Raw genomic sequence first — 26,883 nt, forward strand, 5'->3', positions numbered from 1 at the left:
GAGATCTTGTTTGGGTTTCCACCCGTAACATTCCTTTGCGCCAACCTTCTGCTAAGTTGGGGCCAAGGTTTATTGGTCCTTATCCTATTCAGAAAAAAATTAATGACGTAGTATATCGGGTGACCTTGCCCCAGTCCATCAAAGGAGTCGATTTGTTTCATGTCTCTCTCTTGAAATCTGCTGTTAACATTATTTCATCCTCAGTTCCTCCACCACCTGTTGAGGTGGATGGAGAGCCTGAGTATGAAGTAGAGAGAATTCTCGATTCTCTGAAGATCCGCAATTCCTTACAGTACTTAGTGGATTGGAAAGGATATGGCCCTGAGGAAAGATGCTGGGTCCCCGCACGTCAGGTTCATGCTGACCAGTTGGTGCACAAATTTCATCTTGAATATCCTGATAGACCTATGTCAAAATATAAGACAAGACGCCGAGAGCCCAGTATAGTGTAGTATGTACTGTAAATTGGGTATAGAAGGTAAGTATAGGTAGGTTATGCTCACAAACAAGGGTTACCGTCCAGGTAACCACTATGAAGGCAGGTGAGGAGATTAGACCTGTCCCCACTCAGGATTAAGAAGTCGCTCTCTGTAGATCGGGGAAAAAGGCAGAATTCCCCTCCACCAGGGGAGGAAACAACTGCAATAGTAGTACAGAGGCACCAACAGGGTAAAAACAATATTTCTTTAAAATGGACAAAATTAAGTAGGTAGCGGTGGATTAACCCCTTCAAAACAGACATAAAAAATTGCTGTTTTAAGCAAAAATCAGTTTATTTACATACTCCGAACAAGGTGCATAGCCTGGTGCCTCTGGATATGTACTGGACCGCATTGTTTATATGCTCCTATTTATTGCCTGAGGAAGTGGGATATACCCGCGAAACGCGCTGCACCTTGTTGGAAGTATGTAAATAAACTGATTTTTGCTTAAAACGGCAATTTTTTTGTGTCTGTTTTGAGGGGTAAGTCTACCGCTACCTACTTCATTTTATCCATTTGAAAGAAATATTGTTTTTACCCCGTTGGCACCTCTGTACTACTATTGCAGTGTTCGGAGACCACTCCTCAGGGGGGGTAATGTGACAATCTTACCTTCCTGCAGCGAGTCCCTGCGTCTCCGGCGGTACTCGCTCGCGTAGTGGGACTCCCGCTCTGCCGTCCTCCAGTGGCATCCCCAGCACCCCTGCGGCGGTGGATCAACATGCGCCTGTGTGCAGTATGTTCAGATGGTTGAGCGTGAGGCAGCGCAGCTTTTATAGGCTGAGGAGGCATGTCTGATGGGGTGTCAGCTGAGATGTCATCAGCTGACACCTTTTTGCAGGAGGTGCTGTCAGTTCTGGGGGCGGGCTTTTGCTCTGCCTCCTTAGTATTTTAGGCCAGGGAATTCATTTGCTCATCGGCCTTGATACTAATCAGTTTGCTGGTTCTTGGTCCTTATCTTAGTGAGATGGTTGTTGAGAGCTACATTTCATAGATTGCGAACACCGCAATGTATATGTACTCTAGTCAGTCTAGTATTGTGTAATATATATATATTGTAATTATTCTGATTGTTCTGTGTATGACCCGGCGTGCCCTCCACTTTGATTAAAGTCTCATCCCTCTGTACCTCAGCCATCTGATCTTATGTGTATGACCTCGGCCTGTTTATCGACTTAGCACTTGTCTCAGGCCTTTTGTACTTTAGCCATCTGAATACCTGTGAATGATCCAAGCCTGTTATTTGACCTAGCTTTGCATTAGTCCTTCTATACCGCATACTTCTGACCTCACATGTATGACCTTAGCTCACGATCTGACCTTGATTATTGTATATTTTGTGTGCACCTCAAACCCAGCATTACAAAAGGGTTCTCAAACAACCAAACCAAATCCCATTGAAATGCTTCCAAATTATTTGGAACAGGCTGTAAAATTCCTCACAGCTCAAAATGCATGGAGACATTGGAAGAGGTGTCCCTGTCGATGTCAGACACTGCTAAACAGTTATAGGAAGTGTATATCTGAGGTTAATGCTACCAAAATGAGCAATGCCAGTAATCAGAGCAAAGTTTGTGCTCTTCCTACAGAAGGAAATGGCATGGCTGTTAATTTGTTGAATAATTGACAATAGTTTTTTCAGATTTTCTGTTCAGTGATATAATTTACATCTTTATATACTGTTTGAAAATGAAATACTGGTATGTTAAAATGTGTTTAAAAAAAGGGAAAACCTTTATATGTGGCATGCTTACTTTTTTACACGGTTGTATTTTCCAGGAAAACTAGACCATAAATTTCTGACAGGCACACCACCATTCCAGATCTACCAGGTTTGATCTCAGACTAGGCAAACAGATCTGTTACAAGAAAATGTTGTGATGTTACATTCAATTATACACTGAGTATGAGTGTACTGGTGTACCGGTATACCTTTCTTTGAAAAATGTGTCCTTCAAAGCGTATCACCTCCAGAAGATTTAAAGGGATCCTCTTTTGAGCAGGTTTTAGAGACTGCCATATTTCTTTTGTTATATAAATAGTACATAGTTCCTCGCTGTTCTGCTGATTCTCTACTTATGATACTTGTATCAGTACCCCGAGCAAGTATATAGATTAGGTGCTCTGAAAAAATAACCTGCACCACATTACCCACAAAATCTTCAGTGTATAGCAATGCACCCAAGGAGGGGATGTGTGGTGTGCTATGACTCCCAGTGTCTCTGCACACTCAGACACTCCAGAACATCTTCCACAGTTGAGTCAGCACCATCAGAAGTGTATATAAATCTCTTTTATTGGTTTAAAAGCAGCATGATCATCATCTGTCCAGCAGTGACAGCTCCGCTGTTTCGGTCACCAGACCTTACACAGCTTGAAAAATGTCTGTTGACTGAAACAGCAGAAATGTCGCTGCTGGACAGATGATGATCATGCTGCTTTTAAACCAATAAAAGAGCTTTATATACACTTCTGATGGTGCTGACTCAGCTGTGGACCACATTAACCATATGCTTGTTCCAGATGTGTGATTCAAACACTACTAAAGCCAGAAAGATTAGCAGGACAGCAAGGCCACTGGAATTGTTTAACAGGAAATACTTATACTGCAGCAGACTGCTATTCCCTCTCCATTAAAATGTCACTTTAAAAGACAACTGATGTGAGAAGAATATGGAGGATGCCATATTTATTTCTTATAAAATAATACCAGTTGTCTGGCGGCTCTGCTTATCTCTTTGTCTGCAGTAGTGTCTCAATCACACCAGAAACAAGCATGTGGCTAATCTTGTCAAATCTGACAATAATGTCAAACACCTGATCTGCATGCTTGTTCAGGGTCTATGGATAAAAGTATTAGAGGCAGAGGATCAGCAGGATAGCCTGGCAGTGGGTATTGCTTAAAAGAAATAAATATGGTAGCCTCTATATCACTCTTGCTTCAGTTGTCCTTTAACCACTTTACCCCCGCGCGTACGTATTTCTCCGCCCCTTTTTCCATCCTTTAAAAACCAGGGACGGAGAAACACGTACTTTCCGCGTTCCCGACGCTGCCCGCGCTCCCGCTCGTAAACACGCCGCCCGCCGCTAGTAAGACCGCCGCCGCCCGCTCGCCCAGAGATCAATGAACGGGAAAATCCATTCCCGTTCGTTGATCTAAGCCCCGCAATGATCAGCTGCTCTCCTATGGGCAGCGCGATCATTGTGAGAAAAAACTCACGTGTCCATGCTCATTATACTTCCTCCAAGCTTCCGGAAGGAAGCTTGGAGGTCGCATTAAAACAAAAAGTTACTGTGGCCATCTTGTGGCCAAATAGTAAACTACACCCTACACATTTTTCACATACAAATAAATGACTTTTACACATAAAATTAACTCATTACCTCCCACACTCCCCATTTTTTTTTTTTTTGTAATTAAAAAAAAAATAAAAAATTTACAATTAAAAAAAATACATAAATAGTTACCTTAGGGACTGAACTTTTTAAATATTTATGTCAAGAGGGTATAACACTGTTACTTTATAAACTATGGGCTTATAATTAGGGATGGACGCAAAACTGAAAAAAATGCACCTTTATTTCCAAATAAAATATTGGCGCCAAACATTGTGATAGGGACATAATTTAACCACTTTACCCCCGCGCGTACGTATTTCTCCGCCCCTTTTTCCATCCTTTAACAACCAGGGACGGAGAAACACGTACTTTCCGCGTTCCCGACGCTGCCCGCGCTCCCGCTCGTAAACACGCCGCCCGCCGCTAGTAAACACGCCGCCGCCCGCTCGCCCAGAGATCAATGAACGGGAAAATCCATTCCCGTTCATTGATCTAAGCCCCGCAATGATCAGCTGCTCTCCTATGGGCAGCGCGATCATTGTGAGAAAAAACTCACGTGTCCAGCCTCCTTATACTTCCTCCAAGCTTCCGGAAGGAAGCTTGGAGGTCGCATTAAAACAAAAAGTTACTGTGGCCATCTTGTGGCCAAATAGTAAACTACACCCTACACATTTTTCACATACAAATAAATGACTTTTACATATAAAATGAACTCATTACCTCCCACACTCCCCATTTTTTTTTTTTTGTAATTAAAAAAAAATTAAAACATTTACAATTAAAAAAAATACATAAATAGTTACCTTAGGGACTGAACTTTTTAAATATTTATGTCAAGAGGGTATAACACTGTTACTTTATAAACTATGGGCTTGTAATTAGGGATGGACGCAAAAATGAAAAAAATGCACCTTTATTTCCAAATAAAATATTGGCGCCAAACATTGTGATAGGGACATAATTTAAATGGTTTTACAACCGGGACAAAAGGGCAAATATGTTTCATGGGTTTTAATTACAGTAGCATGCATTATTTAAAAACTATAATGGCCGAAAACTGAAAAATAATTATTTTTTTCCCCACATTTTTCCTATTTTCCCATTAAAACACATTTAAAAAAAAATAATTCTTGGCATAATGTCCCACCTAAAGAAAGCCTAATTGGTGGCGGAAAAAACAAGATATAGTTCATTTCATTGCGATAAGTAATGATAAAGTTATAGACGAATGAATGGAAGGAGCGCTGAAAGGTGAAAATTGCTCTGGTGCTCAGGGGGTAAAACCCCTCAGTGGTGAAGTGGTTAAATGGTTTTATAACCGGGACAAAAGGGCAAATACGTTTCATGGGTTTTAATTACAGTAGCATGCATTATTTAAAAACTATAATGGCCGAAAACTGAAAAATAATTATTTTTTTCCCCACATTTTTCCTATTTTCCCATTAAAACACATTTAGAAAAAAATAATTCTTGGCATAATGTCCCACCTAAAGAAAGCCTAATTGGTGGCGAAAAAAACAAGATATAGTTCATTTCATTGCGATAAGTAATAATAAAGTTATAGACGAATGAATGGAAGGAGCGCTGAAAGGTGAAAATTGCTCTGGTGCTCAGGGGGTAAAACCCCTCAGTGGTGAAGTGGTTAAACATGCTTTAAGGGCTCGTTCACACTGGAGGCACTTTTGGAGTTTTTTAAGCACTGGCAATTTTTCCAAATCGCTCTGAAAGCGCTTGTGCAACGATTCTCTATGAGAGAGTTCACATCTGAGCGGTTTGTTTCCGATCCGCTCAGAGAAGCGCTGCATGGACCATTTTTGAGGCGATTTGCCACAATGGAAGGTATAGGAAAAACACAAAACACTCACAAAAAGCTTTGTGTAGCGATTGCGTTCGTGTTTTTAAGAATAAAGACATTGTATTTATTATTTTCCGAATCAAAGCGTTCAGGAAGTAAAAAAAAAAGGAATCGCTCTGCAAAAGCGTTTACAAAACGCTTCCCAAAACCGCCCAACTCACAGAAATCGCCGGGAAGGGGAAAAATAACGTGTCCAAAAACGCCGAAAGCAACCGCGATTACAACGCTATGTGAATGAGGCTTAAAACTGGTTTCCCCAGGAGCCAACTAGACAAACCAACTGTTGGACTAAAAGCTCCAGTGACAATATGGTTATTTTTAAAGACAATAGAATGAGAACTGCTTCAGGGTGTGGCTTATTTCTTAATAGCAGGATGCAGAAAACACATTCTGCAAGCTCAATTAAACTTACTCCATCCATAGTACACAGTGTTTAAAAGAGCAGACGACAACATTTTAAACAGTGTCTCAAGATAGACTGTGACTAATGTCAAAACTCTTATTGAATATAAAAAAATAACTTGTACAACTATGTAACACAGCCTAAGTTGTGCTTCAACAACAAGCTGTAGACTTGCCATTGCACAAAATAGAATAGGATTGCTTTGTTGGCATGAGTACCACTTGTTTTGGAACTGTATTTTATTCCTATGTTATTGTACTGGCTTCCAGGATTTATATTTGATTACAGGATGGTTGTGATGCATTCCACTGTCTTTACTTTTCTAAGTGTTTTGGTTAAGCTGTTGCGTAACTTTATAGAGATTGCATCCCACTGTTACTTAAAAGGAACCCTAGGTGTGAGACCTATAGAAGCTGTCATATTTATTTCCATTTAACCACTTGAGGACCCACCCTTTACCCCCCCTTAAGGACCAGCGCTGGTTTAATTGATCTGTGCTGGGTGGGCTCTGCAGCCCCCAGCACAGATCAGGGTGCAGGCAGGGAGATCAGATTGCCCCCCTTTTTTCCCCCCTATGGGGATGATGTGCTGGGGGGGTCTGATCTCTCCTGCCTGCTGTGGGTGGCGGGGGGGGCACCTCAAAGCCCCCCTCCGCGGCGACATTCCCTCCCCCTCCCTCTCCTACCTGTCCCCCCAGTGATCCGGGCTGCACAGGACGCTATCCGTCCTGTGCAGCCAGTGACAGGACGTCCTCTGTCACATGGCGGCGATCCCCGGCCGCTGATTGGCCGGGGATCGCCGATCTGCCTTACGGCGCTGCTGCGCAGCAGCGCCGTACAAATGTAAACAAAGCGGATTATTTCCGCTTGTGTTTACATCTAGCCTGCGAGCCGCCATCGGCGGCCCGCAGGCTATTCACGGAGCCCCCCGCCGTGATTTGACAGGAAGCAGCCGCTCGTACGAGCGGCTGCTTCCTGATTAATTAGGCTGCAGCTGGCGACGCAGTACTGCGTCGCTGGTCCTGCAGCTGCCACTTTGCCGACGCACGTTATGAGTGTGCGGTCGGCAAGTGGTTAAACAATGCCCGTTGCCTGGCAGTTCTGCTGATCTTTCTGGTCAGTATTGTCTAAATTACACACCCCACACAAGCATGCAGCTAATCTTGTCAAACTTGTCATAGACATCTGATTTGCATGCTTGTTTAGGGTCTGTGGCTTAAAGTATTAGAGGTAGAGAATCAGCAGGACAGCCAGGTAATGTGCATTATTTAAAAGCAAATAAACATGTCAGCCTCCCTCTCACCTCGGGTTCCCTTTAAAGGCCTGATGAAGAGCCAACTGTGGCTCGAACCAAACTAGTGTCATTGCCTATTTCTTTGCCTTTTTTCATGTATATTATCCTGACATTAGTAAAGTTTATCAGTGCTTGAGCCTTAGTCTCAAGCACTGATAAACTTTACTAATGTCAGGATAATTTGTTTATGAGTTTTCATTCACATGGAAAAGAAAAAAACTGCCCACACTGCTGTGAATATAAAGAGAGGATTACGGGGAAGTCAGCTACGTCACTTCTTTGAGAAAGCCCCGTGGGCGGGGCGAAACGCGTCAGCAGGAGGCGGCGAATCAGCACGGTGAGCGCTCACGCAGATGTCCAGACGCATGGCCGCATAGCCGTATACACGGCGTCCAGCAGGAAGCATACCACACGGCTCAGAACGTGGAGAATAGCGAGAAGGGGAGCAGCGCGGATAGTAGGGACGCCTCTCCGCAAGCTCCTGAAAGTCCCCTCTAAGGTTTGGAGAGCCCTGGTTACAAGGTTAGACGGGACACCAGTGCGGCCAGACGCGTATACAGACGCTTTGGAGTCACCTTACCACAGCCTAAACGCCATATAACCGTGAGTTAACCATCACCAGCCACAGTGAGATGGTAAGAGCTTTGCCACCTTGTGTCATATTTCCCCACGGAGATCATATATACAGAGCTTGCCTCACGTAGGGAGCAGCAACAGAGGTTGTTTTTGTGTCTAAAGAAACATCTACTTGCAGCAAGCGGTTTAAAGGGGAATCACTCCAGTGAAATTGAAGCTTGCTTTGATACTGATGGAGGTCATATGAATTCCAGTGTGCACTGAAGTTCCAACTAGGACTGTGAGCTCATCCTGAGGCCTCGGTGTGCGTCGGTGGTGGGGCCACATACGACCAAATAAGATTGGTAGTCTGTCCAATTTTTGCATAGGCTGTTGCTGGGCGATTTTGGACTTGACATATATCATCTTTGGGTCGGTGGCAAACTTTAGATACATGGTATTGGTTTGGCCAATGAAGATTGTGAGTGTTGCCCTTGTTTGTGCACAGGTTTGAGGCCAGGCCACTTGGGCTTAATTACACACAATCCAAGGTCTGTGTCAATCATCTATACATGTGCTCATCGTGCTGATTCATGTTTTTAGGCAATTTTAAAGTATTTTTCCTTGTCTTGGCCAGCTATTTTGGTGGTAAATGTCACATAATAAAATTTGTACCTTTTTACAGCACATGCAGCAGTATTGGTTATTAAATTTGTATTTGCTACAGTATTCCAGTAATTAACCAGTACAGCTCCTCCTACGGAGTAGTGCAATTTTTCAATTGGGTTGGACGCTCATAGAAAGCATTTTTTTCTTTCTGTTGCTAATGATGGTTGCTGCTTTGCCTAGAACACAGCATTCCGTCTCATCCAAATTCTTCTATCACCCATATAAGATTATCACGGAGGTAGTGGGAGAGGATGTTTTATAGCCTTTTCTTGTGAGCACAGTGAAGGTGGACTCGACTTTTATAAACACACTTGGTGATGGTGTGAAAAGGGCGAAATGCAGGGAGATGCTGGATACAAAGTAAAAAACTGCATTGCAGTTGCTGCAGTGCTGGCTGTATAGAGTTAATATCTTAGCAACAGAGGAAGAAGATGGGCTGGGTAAGCTGATCTGCTCTGTGCTGGGGAAGCAACTCCTTCTCTCTTGCTAGCTACTTATTTTAAACAACTAAACATATACACAAATCCTGGAGTTTTAAGTAATTAAAATGTAATATGTAATGCATTTTAACTAACAACAGTCGCAGACTAATTGTTTCTTATCATTCTAATGCAAACCTTCCTTCCTTGTGCCTAACTCTAGCCCCCATGCATAACACTAACTTACCCTAATAATGCCTAACACTAACCTCCCCTTCCTAGTGCCTAACTGCTTAACACTAACTCCGGCGCACAATCAGCAAAACCGCTATTTGTAGCTAATCGTCTTCACAATAGTTGATTGGCTCCTCTAATAGTTACCATCATAGTAGCCAATCGGCTACAACTACTGCATTGGGCTCCCAACTCACCGCCTAGGCGCCCAATTACTGATAGTTAGCACAGGCATCTATTAGATTAGATTTTAGTCTGGAACTGTTTTAATAGATGTGCAAGAAAAAATACATTTTAATCATATGTTTTTATATGTATAATTTATATGTATGGTTGTTATTTGGTAAGGGGATGGACGCGTGATATTTACTAAAATTTCTTGTTTTGCATATATTCAGCTGCCTATCTTCTGAACTTTTCCAATGGGATTTTTCTTTAATAGTACAGTAAACTGTGCAGGAATCAGCATAGCAATGCCCTGTCCATATGTATATAAATGCAACACTGTAAAAGAAGTGCACATTAGGATACAGACACAGTGCAGTCTGTTTGACCTTTGACTGTGTTAATTTTTCTGTTCACAAAGCTGGAAGATGAAATTGTGACTCTACGTCAAGTGTTAGCAGCTAAAGAGAAGCACCTGGCAGAGATAAAGCATAAGCTGGGAGTCAGCATGATGAACGAGCTGAAGCAGAACTTCAGTCGCAGCTGGCATGATGTGCAGACTCACACCGCGTAAGTACTATTGCCACCCACAGCATATCTAGGTGCCTCTACAATGCATATCACTGTACTGCACTGCTAGCGCACTTTACTTCCTGTTACATATAGCTATGATAAAGGCAAGGTCTGAACATAGGACTGATTAATGTGCGCACATATGGCGGGTTTTACCCTTGTTGAACTTTTTGTCAAGTAAACACCCCTTTATGAAATATACAGTATATAAGATCCCTGTATTGTGGATAACATTAAAGGAATACTATCGATTCACATATTATTTTCAATTGACACAGGAATTGTTTGGGAAGTGCTGCTAAGTACTGGTGTATACATTTTAGTAGCAACTTCTTTTTTTACTGTTAGCAAAATACATTCAAAGTTTACTGACGCCAAAACTGACGGCTGACTGAGCCATGAGGAGAGGGGAAATTCCCCTCACACTTGATCCGTGTAGCTCTGTGTGTGACAAAGAGAGAGAGAGATCCTAACAGCTGCAGCTCCTGTGTCCTGTGTTTCTGACTGAAGTGTCTGAAGAGAGCAGAGGAAATGTAACTAATTGTCACAGCTTTTTGCTGTTTTTGCTTTCAGAGTTTGATATGTTTGATATTTCAGAATCAGAATCAGAATAAGCTTTATTCGCCAAGTATGCGGAATGACGTACCCGGAATTGTTTTTGGTACACATGGCATGGCAGTCGAACATATACAAACATAGCAAACATATACAACATAGCATTGCATGGCAGTCGAACATATACAAACATAGCAAACATATACAACATAGCATTGCACTACATCAAAAATAACATAACACACATGGAGAGCCTAGGGGACATGCATTCAGGGCAAGGGCCAGGGGATGGCTGAACTGGTCATGGGGGGCTCGAGGTTGAGTTCAGAAGGTGTACCGCCTGAGGGAAGAAGGTATTCCAGCGTCTAGTGGTTCTGGAGGGGATGGCTCTGAAACGGCGGCCCAGTGGGAGAAGCTTGAAGAAGCGGTTGCCGGGGTGGGAGGGGTCCTGCGAGATCTTGATGGCTCTTGTCCTCATTCTGGTAGTGTGGAGAAGATCAAGGGGCGGCAGGAGCACTCCGATGATCTTTTCTGCGGTGCTGATTACTCTATGCAGTTTGTACTTGTCCCTGGCAGATGCCCCTGCATGCCAGACGATGAGAGAGGAGCACAGGATGGATTCCACGGTAGCCGTGTAAAAGCTCTTAAGCAGTTCACGCGGGATGCCGAATTTTTTCAGCTGGCGCAGCAAAAATAGCTGCTGCTGTGCCTTCTTTTGGATTTTAGTGGAGTTCTCCCACCATCTTAGGTCATTAGTAATGGTTGTGCCGAGGAATCCTAACGCACGGAACCCTGGAGACCTCGGTCTCCCCAATGTAAACTGGAAGGAGGGGGGGCGAACGCTTCCTATAGTCCACAATAGTGTTGGGCGAACAGTGTTCGCCACTGTTCGGGTTCTGCAGAACATCACCCTGTTCGGGTGATGTTCGAGTTCGGCCGAACACCTGGTGGTGTTCGGCCAAACTGTTCGGGGTTCGCCCGAACTGCAGAATGCATGGCCGAACATGGCCGAACAGGGCCCCTGTTCGGCCGAACAGGGCCCTGTTCGGCCGAATACTGCCCCCCTATGCCCCCTATGGGGTCGCAGGCATAAGGGGGGAGCATGCCCCAATCGCGGGGGGGGTCGGAAATTCCCCCCACCCCCTCCGCTAGCGCTCCCCCCTCTGCCCGCTTCCCCATACAAAAAGTTTGAAACAAGTTCAATAGTACCTGGCTGGTGGCACTGGCTGGCAGTGGAGTGAGGAGGAGTCCGAGTAGCAGAGTGACGTTGAGGCCGGGCAGCGGGCGGTTCAGCGCTAGTACCCTTGTGGTACTTCCGCCCTTTCTCTGACCTCACGTCCTCTGCATACGAGGGTACGCATCACGCGTACCCTCGTATGCGTCATCACGCAGAGGACGTGAGGTCAGAGAAAGGGCGGAAGTACCACAAGGGTACTAGCGCTGAACCGCCCGCTGCCCGGCCTCAACGTCACTCTGCTACTCGGACTCCTCCTCCTCCTCACTCCACTGCCAGCCAGTGCCACCAGCCAGGTACTATTGAACTTGTTTCAAACTTTTTGTATGGAGAAGCGGGCAGAGGGGGGAGCGCTAGCGGAGGGGGTGGGGGGAATTTCCGACCCCCCCCGCGACCGGGGCATGCTCCCCCCTTATGCCTGCGACCCCATAGGGCCCCCAAAATGGGCATGTTCGGGGGTCCCATTGACTCCCATTGAGTTCGGCGTTCGGGCCGAACATGCCGAACATCTGGCCGATGTTCGGCCTGTTCGGCCCGAACCCGAACATCCAGGTGTTCGCCCAACACTAGTCCACAATCAGTTCAACAGTCTTTGCCGCATTGAGGATGAGATTGTTGTCTTTGCACCAGTTGCAGATCCTGTCTATCTCATAACGATAGGCTTGCTCGCTATTCCTGCTGATGAGGCCGATGATTGTTGTGTCATCTGCAAATTTAATGATCCTGACAGAGTCATCAGTTGAGGTGCAGTTGTTGGTGTATAATGAGAACAGGAGCCAGGGACAAAACACACCCCTGCGGTGCTCCTGTGTTAGTTGTTCGCTCGCTGGAGTAGCAATTGCCAAGCTTAACTTTCTGCGATCTGTTTGAAAGGAAGTCTCTAATCCACATGCAGAGGTAGGGGGCTACTCTCAGCTGTGCAAGGTTGGCAAGCAGGATGTCTGGGTAGATGGTATTGAACGCAGAACTGAAGTCCAAGAACAGGAGCCTAGCATAAGAGTCAGGTCTATCGAGGTGCTCCGTGATGTATGCCAGACTGATGTTGATGGCGTCCTCTACCGACCTATTGGCCCTGTAGGCAAATTGATGTGAGTCCAGGTGGGCGTTCGTGGATACTCTTCAGCGAGGCAAGAATGAGCCGCTCAAAGATCTTCATGATGGTGGGGGTTAGGGCTACTGGTCTGAAATTATTGTGATCTGTGTTCCCCGGTTTTTTGGGGACTGGGATGATCGTGGATCTCTTAAAGCAGGAGGGGACCTTGCCTTCCTTTAGAGACCTGTTGGAGATGGAGGTGAGGACAGGAGCTAGCTGGACTGCACACGTTCTCAGACAGATTGACGACACGCCATCCGGGCCTGAGGCTTTCCTGGGGTTGAGTTTGCGCAGGTGACGTAGCACCTCCGCTTCTTGGACTGCCTCTGAAGCTGCGGGACCACTGTCCTCTAAGTTAGGTGGAGGGGAGTGCGCCTCTCTAGCCATGGCCCCAGAGACTCCAGGCTGCTTGGGACTTTGCTCGAACCTGCAATAGAAGTCATTGAGTTCATCAGCCAGCTGGGTGCTAGGTGGCGTTTGCTGGGGGGGCTTGAAGTTTGTAACTGCCCTCAGGCCTTCCCAGACCTCACGTGAGTTGTTGGACTGAAGGCTCAGACACAGCTTGTCCGAGTAGGCCCTCTTTGCATGCTTCAGTTCACGATTTAGGGCATTCCTGGCAGCTCTGAACTCTTCAAGGGAGCCAGACTTGTGCTTTCTGTAGTCTGATATGCAACTCTGGCTGTGCATTGAAGCAGACACCCCTTTCTTCAATTGATTTGTACCAATATAGCTAAATCCTACCCTCAATAAATTACAGCTTTTGCCTCTGATATTTAACATGAAAAGTAGTAAAATGTTTACACAGCTACTTAGACATTATTTGCACACTGTCATTTTAGAACACTTGGGTATCAATAGTATTCCTTTAAGTATCTCATGATACGTGCACAGAATATAATATGTTAGGCACAGAATATAATATGTTAGGCGAACCTAACAAAGAATATATAAATGCTTTCCAGATATCCCCTTATACTTTTAAATACAACTAAACATACATACTCAGATTTGTTTATATATGAGTTGGCTCTTTTTAATTTAATCCTTGCTTGTAATGAACTTGCTATGCTAAGTTAAAGTACCCTTTAAACCAAATGAAGTGCTCCTGGGGTAACTGTACCATCTGCTGAGAACCTGCAGGAACCTACATTTTAGATACTACTCCCTGAAACCAAATCAGTAACCTCTGAGATATACTCTGAAAGCTTAAGTTGCAGCAAAGCCCTTTATTGTGGAGTAGAAATTAAAGTTTACCATTTAGAGATTGCCCATGCTAAATTATTCAATGCACTTAATGGACAAACAAAACAAACACTGAATTATTTTACAAAAAATGCTGTAGATTGTGGTAGGAGCATTACATCAGGATACACTCACTGCCACATACAGATGTGTTTACATGCATCTACTGCAATCGTCACTTAAAATGACTGAAACGATTAATAACTAGTAATCTTTTAAAGCAACTAATGTAAAGGTGTGTAATGTATATATGTTTATGGATTTATTCATTGTTTCACTTTACTGTTAATTTCTTACAGTTAGAAATGGGTTGAAGTTTTGCAGGCTGAAAAACAAGCATATTTTCAAAATAATGTAAAGGTATTTAACAGAAAAATACAATAATATTTTTTGAACATAAGTACAAAAACATAAGCAGTAAAGGTGTTTAATAAAATGAGACAGCTGTGGGCAATACGGGCCCCTTTTCGCTTGGTAAATTGGAGAGGGTTTTAGCAATGTGGGCCACTCCCTCTCAACATGCGACTGCATTCTAGTCTAGTTACATTGGGCCAGATTTATCAAAGCATTGCCAACAGTTTTTTTTTTCTTCTTAAACAGGTCGAACCAGAAGGAGGTTGATAATAAGAAACATGATAATAAGAAACTTCTTAAATCCTACTTAATAGAGGCAGTTTAGTGTGAATTTCTAGAATTGCACTACAGTTAAGAAAAGTGTGAATCCATTCCTAAACTGCAGCAGATTAAGAAGTTCTTAATATCACTTCTACGGCTTGTGAAGCATAGCCTAGGCATGATTTGTGAAGTGCTCCTCCCCCTGCTGAAATCTGTGAAGCTGTTCTGTGCTTAACCCTTCAAGTGCTGGGCATTGATGCAATACAGCAGATGTATTGGTTACCTCAGAAACAGCTATTTCTCTTACACTCCACTGTCTGAGAAACCTTCCTAACTCCTCCTATTTAAGAACAGTTTAAGAAGGAAACTGCACTATTTGGTGATTTCTTAATGTCTGAGACAGTTCTGCACGGATTTCAAAAAACTACCAATATTTTGTCTCAGACACTCTTGATAAATACGTGTAAAACAGAGGCGCCAAAAGTATAAAAACAAATTCTTAAAAATTTAAAATTGCTTTGGAGGCAGTGGTGGACTTACCTCCTGTAAGCAGACCCAAGAGGCTGTATTATTTCAACAAAGTATTTATTGGGTATACTCCAGGGGGATTTCGCTTTATTTCAACAAAGTATTTATTGGGTATACTCCAGGGGGATTTCGCAACGCGTTTCACAGGCTTTGCACCCGCTTCCTCAGGCAATACACAACAGGAGCATACATCTATGAACAAAGGCACATTTTATGCGTGTCAAAAACCAAATGCTCATATATATAAAAACAGAAGAAAAAACAAATGTAGTCATATAGTCATATACCCATCCGTTTCTATACTTATATATATACATAGATGCATGTAGGCGTGTGCACCTGACCACAGTCATATGTTCGTGGATAATCATATAAGGACTCAATGTGATAGTGATAGATTGGGTATGGCGTAATATATTGGATTATTAGTATATAAGGGCTCAATGTGGTGGTGATAGATTGGGTACAGTATAATGTTGATTGGTTACGGCGTAATATAATGGAAATTTTGTATACCCAATAGTGGGGTGATTGATTGGTTGGTTAATCATTCTGCTCTTTGTAGTGGTTGTCAAAAGGGGACCTGTGCTTTTTATAGTGACTAGCAGATAGTGGATGGGGGCTGGGGGTGAGGAGTGAAGTAAAGAAATCAGTAGCAATCATCAGACAACTAAAGAGATTTCTGGCAGCGTGGGGATTATAGTATAAAGATCAACAGTGTCCATGATTAAATAGATAGTAATCATTTAAAGGGTGTAGCTCTTACCAGCAATCGATCCGGGACACGCTTGGCGCCTTGTTGCCAGAGGGTTCCCGTGTAGCTGTTCATATGGTCATTCTCCGCCGTCCTGGCCAATCAGGAGGCGGAGCGGGCTGGCATCAGATTACGTAGTAGGGAAGCGACTGCGGGCATTTAGTCTCCTTGGTGACGTGTGCTGTAGGCATGGACCTCGTCTATACATAATGTTGCGGGCGCTGGGAGTGGGCGGCGTCCGCTGGCGTCATGCGACTCTTAGTACGCATGCGCCGATTAACATGCGGCCATTCTGTTTATGGGCAGGTGTGGGAAAATAGCGCTGTTCGCTCCCCGCGTATGGGGGAAAAGAGTTTATTTCATCTTAGGGCTAGTTCATTTGTAGTATGGGGGAAGGCATAGACGCGCTATCAAGTTTTAATATTTCAATCATTTAGGTGGTTATATCTTCTATGGGTGTATTGTATAAAACTTTTTGTGCCACCTAGTGGGCAAGTTCATTATTACTGGTGTTCTATGAATAATTTATACATCTTGGACCCTACACATTGTATAGTCTTTTTTTCCCCAAAAAAACCATGTCTGTATTATATTTGCATAGTTAAAAGTAACAATAAGTTTAAAGGACCTAAAAACAGATAAAACAACAATTATGTCAAGTAATAAATTCATAATAGTATAAAAACTACAGACATAGGGCTATACCTAAATGTATAAAGTGAATTTTATACAAGGAAAGATTGGGTAATTAAGTACACACATACGCATATCAATGCACAAATATACCCAAATTTATATGGACTTATCCAAAGGTCGATAACATATATATAAAAAAACATGTATAAAAAAGATTCTACAATTGGTAATAGGCGTAGTTTAAGAAACAAAGGATAATAAAAGAGGCGACTGGGTAAAAAATAATAATAATTATTATAGTAGTAATTACGGATTCAATGAATTTTTTCTAACTGTTCATTGAGCCCCTCGGGTACCAGGGTTCTCAGTATTTGAATCCAGAACATCTCCCTTGATTTTAATTTGCCAAAAGCATCCGGTTGGTGTTGATTAATGGTTTCTATGAGTGTGATGTGAAACTTAGTGGGGTCGCTATTGTGGTGAGTGCTAAAGTGTCTGGAGACGCTGTGGAGAGGAAAATTTTTTAGTATATTTCTCTTGTGTTGACCAATTCTACTACGTGCTGGTTGGGTAGTGCGTCCCACGTATTGGAGGTGGCAGGGACACGAGATAACATAAATGACATATCTGGTAGTACATGTGAGATGATTTTTGATTTGGTATAATGTCTTGGTTGTATTAGAGGAAAAAGTATTGGTGGTTTGGATGAACGGACATGCCAAACATCGGGCATTTCTACAAGGAGCACAACCGGGTGAGGATTGTGGTTGGAAATGTCCATCTTCTGTGGGTAATTTAAGTCGGCTCGGTGCTAAAATGTTACGCAAATTGGGTGCTCGTCTGAAGGTAATAGCCGGGGTTGATGGAATGGTTGGTCGAAGGTACGGATCTTGTAATAAAATTTCCCATCTGTTCCTGAGAATAGATCTAATCTGTGAGTGTTGGGCGTTGTAACGTGTGATGAATCTGGGTATATTGGATTTTGCTGTATCGGTGGTGTCGAAATGTGGATTGCGTGGTTTATTGGCTCGGAATTTAGCGTCTTTCATCAATTTTTTGGGATATTTTCGGGCCAAAAATTTTTTTGTTAGAATTTCTGATTGTATCTGGTAGTCTAAGGGATCTGTGCAATTCTTGTGTATTCTTTTAAACTGGCTGTATGGGGTGTTAATGGTCCAGGGGCGGTGGTGGAAGCTGTCAAAGTGTATGTAATTATTAGCATCTACTGCTTTGAAAAAGGTCTTTGTTTTAATGGTATTGGATTCTATAAAAAGTGTTAGGTCTAGATAGTCTATGGTGAGTGGATCTTGATGATAAGTGAATTGTAGACTAGCTGTATTGGAGTTGAGATAGTTAATGAATATTGGAATAAGATTAGTTTTTCCTTTCCATATCATGATTAAGTCATCTATGTATCTTTTGTAAAATACAATGTTCTCTGCAAAAGGGTTGTTATGTTGCATCTTTTCCAGTTCAAACATGCCCATAGAGAGGTTTGCATAGGACGGGGCGAATGCCGAACCCATCGCGGTCCCATTGGTCTGATGGAAGATTTTTTTATTGAAGGTGAATATATTATTTTGTAGTATAAATTCCGTACAGTGGGAAATGAAAGCTTGTTGATTCTGGGGCATCTGTTGGTTAGTAGATAGGAAGTATTGGATGGCCTTTATGCCATATGTATGGGGTATATTTGTGTAGAGTGAGGTGACATCGCATGTGAGCCATACGTAGTCATTATGCCAACCGGTATTATTGAGGAGATCTATGAGGTGTGACGAGTCTCTAAGATATGAGTTAAGGGACAAGACATGTGGTTGTAGGTGTTTGTCTACAAACCGTGATAGATTACTTGTCATGGAATCTATCCCTGATATGATGGGACGTCCTGGAGGTTTGGAAAGGGATTTGTGGATCTTTGGCAAGTAGTAGAAAAATGGAGTCTTAGGGTTAGTATTGATAATATAGTTTCTTTCGTTTTTTGTGAGAATATTATTCAGTAGGGCTTCGTTTATAAATGATTTTAACGTTCTGTTAAGTTCTGCAGTGGGGTCTATGTCTAGTTGTTCATAATAATTGTGGTCCCCGAGGAGGCGTTCTGCCTCCTCTAAGTAGTCGTCTCTATTCAGGACGACAATACCTCCCCCCTTGTCTGCTGGTTTAATAATGATATTAGGATTTTTCTGAAGAGTTTTGACCGCTGTTTTCTGTGTTCGGGTGAGGTTGGTTATGTGAGTAGATATATCAGTGGGGAGTTTCTGTAGGTCGTGGAGTACTAGGGAATAAAAGGCATTAATGTAATTACCCTTGGAGGCTGTGGGGGCGAAATCCCCCTGGAGTATACCCAATAAATACTTTGTTGAAATAATACAGCCTCTTGGGTCTGCTTACAGGAGGTAAGTCCACCACTGCCTCCAAAGCAATTTTAAATTTTTAAGAATTTGTTTTTATACTTTTGGCGCCTCTGTTTTACACGTATTTACTCATACATATCCACCCTTGGTGGAGGGGGATACCCCTTTTTTTCTACTGTCTACGGAGAGCGACTTCTTAAATCCTGAGTGAGGACGGGAAAATCTCCTCACCTGCCTATACAGTGGTTGCCTGGAGGTAACCCTGGTTTGTGAGTATAAATTTATACTCTTTTTATACTTCACTTGCCTTAACATATTACACTATTGGGCTCTCGGTTTCTCTTTTACATATACTCTTGATAAATGCCCCTTATAGAGTGGCACGTGGGGCCAGGGTAACCTTAGCATTTGATAACACTCTCATTTGACAGTGCTGGGTTAGCAGGTTTAAATCTGCGTCAGGATGTGTTTCCTCTGGGCACTCTTGATTCCTTCCACATCTCAGGAATATACAGTTTTTTGACACCCCCCCCCCCCCCCCCTTCAAAATGGCCTTAGACTATGAAAGATAAATTAGACTGTGAATATGGTAGGGATTAGGTTGTGAGCCCGTGAGAGGGACAGGTAGTAACATGATGAAAGTGCTGTGGAAGATTTCAGTGCTATATGAATAGACAATAATAATACTCCCAGCGTTATTTGGCATACAGCCATTGGTTTTAGCATAGACGAATGGTCTTTCTAGGAGAATTTCTGCTGTGAATTGAATCCATGAAAATGCACATGAGCAATTTATCAGGTAATTGATACTTCACATTGCTTTGTCTCCAGAGATGGTGGTGGTGCAGAGATTGAGAGCTTACATGGATTACAGACTTAAAGTGGATTTTTTTATTCTTTTTTGGTTTACTACTCAAATTCCCTATAAACTTAACAAGCCTCGCCCACAGCTCCTTTTGTGCCTTGGCACTCTTAGAGCAATGTAGCAAGGGATTATGGGAGCTCAGTTTGGGCAGGAGGAGGAGGTGTTACTAGCCATAGTTTTCTGAGGCAGAGGGGAGGAGGTAGGAGGAGAGAGGATTGAGCTGAGGGCTGAAGATGCTATCAGCTTGCTTGTGTTATGATGACAAGCAGAACATGGCTGTAGTCATTGTATCACAGGAAGAAATAATCATATACAGTTGAAGCTGTTTGCAGCTAGATTTGCTAGATATAGACAAGTTACTTGTTATAGTTAGTTTTTGTGTCCAGTTGTGTAAATGAAAACAGTAGACACATGAATAAAAAAGGGGTAAAAGAGGTGCAATGTGTACACTGTGGCTGCATAGTTCAGCTGTAATATAAGAAAACTCATAGGGACATTACTGGCATGACATCCAAATTACATTCACATTTTTTTGTCATCAACTAAAACAGATTTTGATTGCACAAAGTTGACCAAAATGAATCTAGAGCCTCCACTTTAGCCTATGGGAATTTGCATTTTACCCCGAGTGCCAGGATGGCAGAGTTTTGTTAAAGGGAACTTGGGGTGCAGGCTGACATATTAATTTCCTTTTATACAATGCAAGTTGCCTCTCTGAACTTCTGATCCTGTGTCTCTAATCTCTTTTTCCCACAAACCCTGAACAAACATGCAGATCAGGTGCCTGGACACAAGTCTGACTGGATTAGCTGCATGCTTGTTTTTCCCACAAACCCTGAACAAGCATGCAGATCAGGTGCCCGGACACAAGTCTGACTGGATTAGCTGCATGCTTGTTTTTCCCACAAACCCTGAACAAACATGCAGATCAGGTGCCCGGACACAAGTCTGACTGGATTAGCTGCATGCTTGTTTTTCCCACAAACCCTGAACAAGCATGCAGATCAGGTGCCCGGACACAAGTCTGACTGGATTAGCTGCATGCTTGTTTTTCCCACAAACCCTGAACAAACATGCAGATCAGGTGCCCGGACACAAGTCTGACTGGATTAGCTGCATGCTTGTTTTTCCCACAAACCCTGAACAAACATGCAGATCAGGTGCCTGGACACAAGTCTGACTGGATTAGCTGCATGCTTGTTTTTCCCACAAACCCTGAACAAACATGCAGATCAGGTGCCCGGACACAAGTCTGACTGGATTAGCTGCATGCTTGTTTTTCCCACAAACCCTGAACAAACATGCAGATCAGGTGCCCGGACACAAGTCTGACTGGATTAGCTGCATGCTTGTTTTTCCCACAAACCCTGAACAAACATGCAGATCAGGTGCTCGGACACAAGTCTGACTGGATTAGCTGCATGCTTGTTTTTCCCACAAACCCTGAACAAACATGCAGATCAGGTGCCCGGACACAAGTCTGACTGGATTAGCTGCATGCTTGTTTTTCCCACAAACCCTGAACAAACATGCAGATCAGGTGCTCGGACACAAGTCTGACTGGATTAGCTGCATGCTTGTTTTTCCCACAAACCCTGAACAAACATGCAGATCAGGTGCTCGGACACAAGTCTGACTGGATTAGCTGCATGCTTGTTTTTCCCACAAACCCTGAACAAGCATGCAGATCAGGTGCTTGGACACAAGTCTGATTGGATTAGCTGCGTGCTTGTTTTTCCCACAAACCCTGAACAAGCATGCAGATCAGGTGCCCGGACACAAGTCTGACTGGATTAGCTGCATGCTTGTTTTTCCCACAAACCCTGAACAAACATGCAGATCAGGTGCCCGGACACAAGTCTGACTGGATTAGCTGCATGCTTGTTTCAGGTGCGTGATTCAGACGCTACTGATGCCAGAAGCACAACAGGACTCCCAGACTCCCCTTATAAAAACAGTGATCATTGAAGCTGACTGACTCATTTATAAATATGACAATTTACAGATAGGCTGAAAAGTTCTGTAGAAATAATGGGAATGAAGTTTACTTAGGAAAGGAAAGCGGGAATTAAGCTGATTTACTTTAGATGGCTTGTATATTATTTAGCTGCAAGCAAAACACAAATTGAAAATTACACGGGAGTAAAATTATAGCTAATTGGCCTGAAAATCACATTTGCAGCCTATCGAGGCCTGTAATGTGTTAATTGGTTAAAAAGGTGAACGGTATTGGGATGCCACAGCTGCTTATCCAGAGAGAGTCTCAGCCTGTGCTTGGGGATAGAGTTCAGCCTGGATCACATGTACCTAATGAAGTCAGTGCATGGATCACTGATCTTAATGCCTCGGATGTTACTCCAGACTTTACATACTGGAGAATTCAGTGGAGGTATTGTGTCAGCAATTCTTCCTCACTTTCTAAAATGTTTGGATAACAGTGACGTTCAGTCTCAGATGAGCAGTACAAATATACCTACTGTGTTCATTCACTGGGAAATATATGAGTTGCAGCAAGCCTGGCATGGATTTAGAAAGCAGTATCTGTTATTAGATGACATCACATATATTATATTGGAGCATATTGCTGATGGGTCAGTGACGTGGCGGTCATGTGACTGCAGACACATGCATACCTGCAGTGAGGCATTTGTCTAAGAAATGCCGGCTGTTCTGAATGTATTACAAAGACTTCCCGCTGCAGGCGTATGCTTATGAGTGCAATTGCACGATTTCTCTAATGTCAGGTTATGTAACATGTGGTTAAATGTCAGCTTATACTTTCTGTGGGAAATCCACTTTTACATTTTTCCATATATAAGTAATCTGGGTATTTGGAACCACTCCAAGCTTTCTAATGGCAAATGATACAGAAATGTGTAGCAGCCTAGCATGGCAGATGGTGTCTGTATGCAGTTGTATATTGTGCTGCCTAATGATAAATGAACAGCAGGGAGAACCCAGGGTAACTGCTTCCATGGGGTAAAATTGGGCAATTGCCTAGGGCCCCAAGCTGCTTAGGGGCCCCCACCTGCAAAGGTCAGAAGAACCTTATTTTCAATATAGTACTAAAATATAAAGGGCCCCATATTCACTTTTGCCAAGGGCCCAATTTTACCTAAACCGCCCCAGGACAGGAGAGCCAATGGCAGTATGGACATACGGTAGGTCATTGAGCAGATTTGACAAGTATGGTAACTCTGGCATGTTTAGCTTTTGCCTGTCAGTGGTTCTATTGAATAAGCAAGGGCCTGAGATGCAGTCTGTCACAGCTTATACCATAGAAACAATTTTCAAGGCAATCTTTCTATAAAAAGAGCGCGCAGGCTTACAGAAATGTATAACTGTTTCAACTGAGTCTGTCAGTTTTCAGATTAATGTTACAATGTAATATGAAGTTCACTGTGGATGATGCCAGCCCGAATAGTTATCTGCAATGCCCAGATGCACAGTGCTGTCAAGTACACTCAATCCTACCACTGTGGATATTAAAAATAAGTTAAATTCCTGCTTTCTTTCAATGTGCCCTACAACACTATGTGACAGATTCACTTTAGAACTCGGCTGTAGGCAAATCCTATATTTTTTTTAACTTTGAATGGGATAGGAAGGGTGAAAGCCCCAATCAGGTAGTTGCTGCTGTCTGTATTGATGCTTGGGAACAATTGCATGCCAGCATTCGCTGTAGAGAGCTTTCCTTCAGGCGGTCATACATCTATCAATTTTGCGGCCCGATCAACCATCCGGTTTGATCATTTTTTTGAAGCAGATGAAAATCGGTGCTGCAACAAGCATGCCCAGTAGACAATTTCACTGTTTTTAGGCCACAATCGGAATGCATAATTCAAGCATGCTGGGAAATCTGGGGCCGATAATGTTCATTAGGTGTGCAACGGTAACAGCGTGACCGCGTTACCATATTGCAACAACAAAATAATGTGACGGAACCCACAGCCGCTGCCCGCAAATGTTAATGTGCCCCCCCCCCCCGCGATTCCCATGCATTCAAATCTCACCACCTGTTCTAGCTGCCCTTGCTTCCCCCTTTGCGTCTATAGCATGTGGTGTGTGACGGGTGTGACATCACACATGGGAAAGCAGGGGAAGCAGGAACAGCTGGATAGGTAAGAGATTTGAATGCATGGGCTCCAGGAGGGGGCACACACACTAACATTTGGGACAGTGGCGGATGCAGTGTTACGATGCAATTTCCCTGAAATCATTTGGAAATTGCATGTATGGGCACCCTTAGTCACCAGTAACAATAGAGCTGATAAAGGGAAAACTTTCCTAGTTCTCAGTGGCTGCCAGGAGCATTTTGTACATTCTGCTCAATTTAGATACATCTATGTCATCACTAAGTGTTCTGCGACACAGTGATGTATGGCAGTGGTCACTAGGCCTCCACTCCTACGATAGTGGTCGCTCAGTGTTCTGTGACACAGTGATGTATGGCAGTGGTGACTAGGCCTCCACTCCTACGGTAGTGGTCACTCAGTGTTCTGTGACACAGTGATGTATGGCAGTGGTCACTAGGCCTCCACTTCTACGATAGTGGTCACTCAGTGTTCTGTGACACAGTGATGTATGGCAGTGGTCACTAGGCCTCCAGTCCTACGATAGTGGTCACTCAGTGTTCTGCAACACAGTGATGTATGGCAGTGGTCACTATGCCTCCACTCCTACGATAGTGGTCGCTCAGTGTTCTGTGACACAGTGATGTATGGCAGTGGTCACTAGGCCTCCACTCCTACGATAGTGGTCACTCAGTGTTCTGTGACACAGTGATGTACGGCAGTGGTCACTAGGCCTCCACTCCTACGATAGTGGTCACTTAGTGTTCTGTGACACAGTGATGTATGGCAGTGGTCACTAGGCCTCCAGTCCTACGATAGTGGTCACTCAGTGTTCTGCAACACAGTGATGTATGGCAGTGGTCACTATGCCTCCACTCCTACGATAGTGGTCGCTCAGTGTTCTGTGACACAGTTATGTATGGCATGGTCACTAGGCCTCCACTCCTACGATAGTGGTCGCTCAGTGTTCTGTGACATAGTGATGTATGGCAGTGGTCACTAGGCCTCCACTCCTACGGTAGTGGTCACTCAGTGTTCTGTGACACAGTGATGTACGGCAGTGGTCACTAGGCCTCTACTCCTACGATACTGGTCACTCAGTGTTCTGTGACACAGTGATGTATGGCAGTGGTGACTAGGCCTCCACTCCTACGATAGTGGTCACACAGTGTTTTGTGACACAGTAATGTATGGCAGTGGTTACCAGGCCTCCACTCCTACGGTAGTGGTCACTCAGTGTTCTGTGACACAGTGATATATGGCAGTGGTGACTAGGCCTACAGTCCTACGGTAGTGGTCACTCAGTGTTCTGCAACACAGTGATGTATGGCAGTGGTCACTAGGCCTCCACTCCTACGATAGTGGTCGCTCAGTGTTCTGTGACACAGTGATGTACGGCAGTAGTCACTAGGCCTCCACTCCTACGATAGTGGTCACTCAGTGTTCTGTGACACAGTGATGTATGGCAGTGATGACTAGGCCTCCACTCCTACGATAGTGGTCACACTGTGTTTTGTGACACAGTAATGTATGGCAGTGGTTACCAGGCCTCCACATCTACGATAGTGGTCACTCAGTGTTCTGTGACACAGTGATGTATGGCAGTGATGACTAGGCCTCCACTCCTATGATAGTGGTCACACTGTGTTTTGTGACACAGTAATGTATGGCAGTGGTTACCAGGCCTCCACTCCTACGGTAGTGGTCACTCAGTGTTCTGTGACACAGTGATATATGGCAGTGGTGACTAGGCCTACAGTCCTACGGTAGTGGTCACTCAGTGTTCTGTGACACAGTAACGTATGGAAGTGGTTACTAGGCCTCCACTCCTACGGTAGTGATCATTCAGTGTTCTGCGACACAGTAATGTATGGCAGTGGTCACTAGGCCTTCACTCCTACGGTAGTGGTCACTCAGTGTTCTGTGACACAGTGATGTATGGCAGTGGTTACTAGGCCTCCAATCCTACGGTAGTGGTCACTCAGTGTTCTGTGACACAGTGATGTATGGCAGTGGTCACTAGGCCTCCACTCCTATGGTAGTGGTCACTCAGTGTTCTGTGACACAGTGATGTATAGCAGTGGTTAGTAGGGCTCAGCTCCTACAGTAGTGGTCAGTCAGTGTTCTGTGACACAGTGATGTATGGGAGTGGTTACTAGGGCTCAGCTCCTACAGTAGTGCTCTCTCAGTGTTCTGTGGCACAGTAATGTATGTAATGTATGGCAGTGGTTACTAGGCCTCCACTCCTATGGTCATGGTCGCTTAGTGTACTGTGGCATGACAGTCATTAGTTATCCTCCTGTGATGTTGTAACTAATCATTTAGCCTCCTGTAAAACAATCATCCCTGTGACACAGAGGTGGTTGTAGATGCAGGGTGACGCATGTAAACGTACAATTCTATAGAAACAGACCTCATTGGCCTTACGTTCATTCACTCAATGTACAGTAGATTCCTGATCAAAAATGACAGAGAAACCTGAATACAGTGCATACATACTGATAGACTTGTAGGTAGTTTTAAGCAATCATAATGAATTGACATTCTGTTGTAGATATCACTTGGTTATATTTTCAGCATGAGCACACGCTTGAAGCTTTCTACAAACTGCTTAAGAGCATATAGAAGATGTCATTGACAGCTGTGCAAACCAAAAATGCTGACAGAAGCTGACAATGCCTTTGTTGGCATTAGACATATTCCTACACTGTCACAATGGATCATTATTCCAATCTTGCAATGCACTGGAGGGCTACACGACAAAGAAAACTATTCCCGTCAAACTTGAGGACATTTTTCAGATGATGGCTCTGAACTCTTAACAACAGCCCAGCCTGCAGTGGGGTCCCAGTAGAAAATATTTATAGTCTTGTCTTTGAAAATAACAGTTTCTTTTTTTTTCAAAGAAAAGGTGAGCATTTTTATCTTACTCCTGAAGCACAGCATA

The 26,883-nt window shown here is 43.6% G+C and overlaps 1 protein-coding gene across 6 annotated transcripts in view; it reads left to right on the top strand.

Annotated features, from left to right (window-relative positions):
- The window catches only part of TPD52L1 (TPD52 like 1), a 172,195-nt gene that overhangs the window by 75,125 nt on the left and 70,187 nt on the right, over positions 1–26,883 (top strand). For all 6 annotated transcript variants that reach the window (XM_068231460.1, XM_068231463.1, XM_068231458.1 and 3 more), the window contains exon 3: positions 9,836–9,984. In XM_068231460.1, the coding sequence (XP_068087561.1) occupies positions 9,836–9,984 (149 nt within the window). The remainder of the gene's footprint in view (positions 1–9,835; positions 9,985–26,883) is intronic.

Source organism: Hyperolius riggenbachi, chromosome 4 (assembly GCF_040937935.1).
Source record: "Hyperolius riggenbachi isolate aHypRig1 chromosome 4, aHypRig1.pri, whole genome shotgun sequence".
NCBI classification, from domain to species: Eukaryota; Metazoa; Chordata; class Amphibia; order Anura; family Hyperoliidae; genus Hyperolius; species Hyperolius riggenbachi.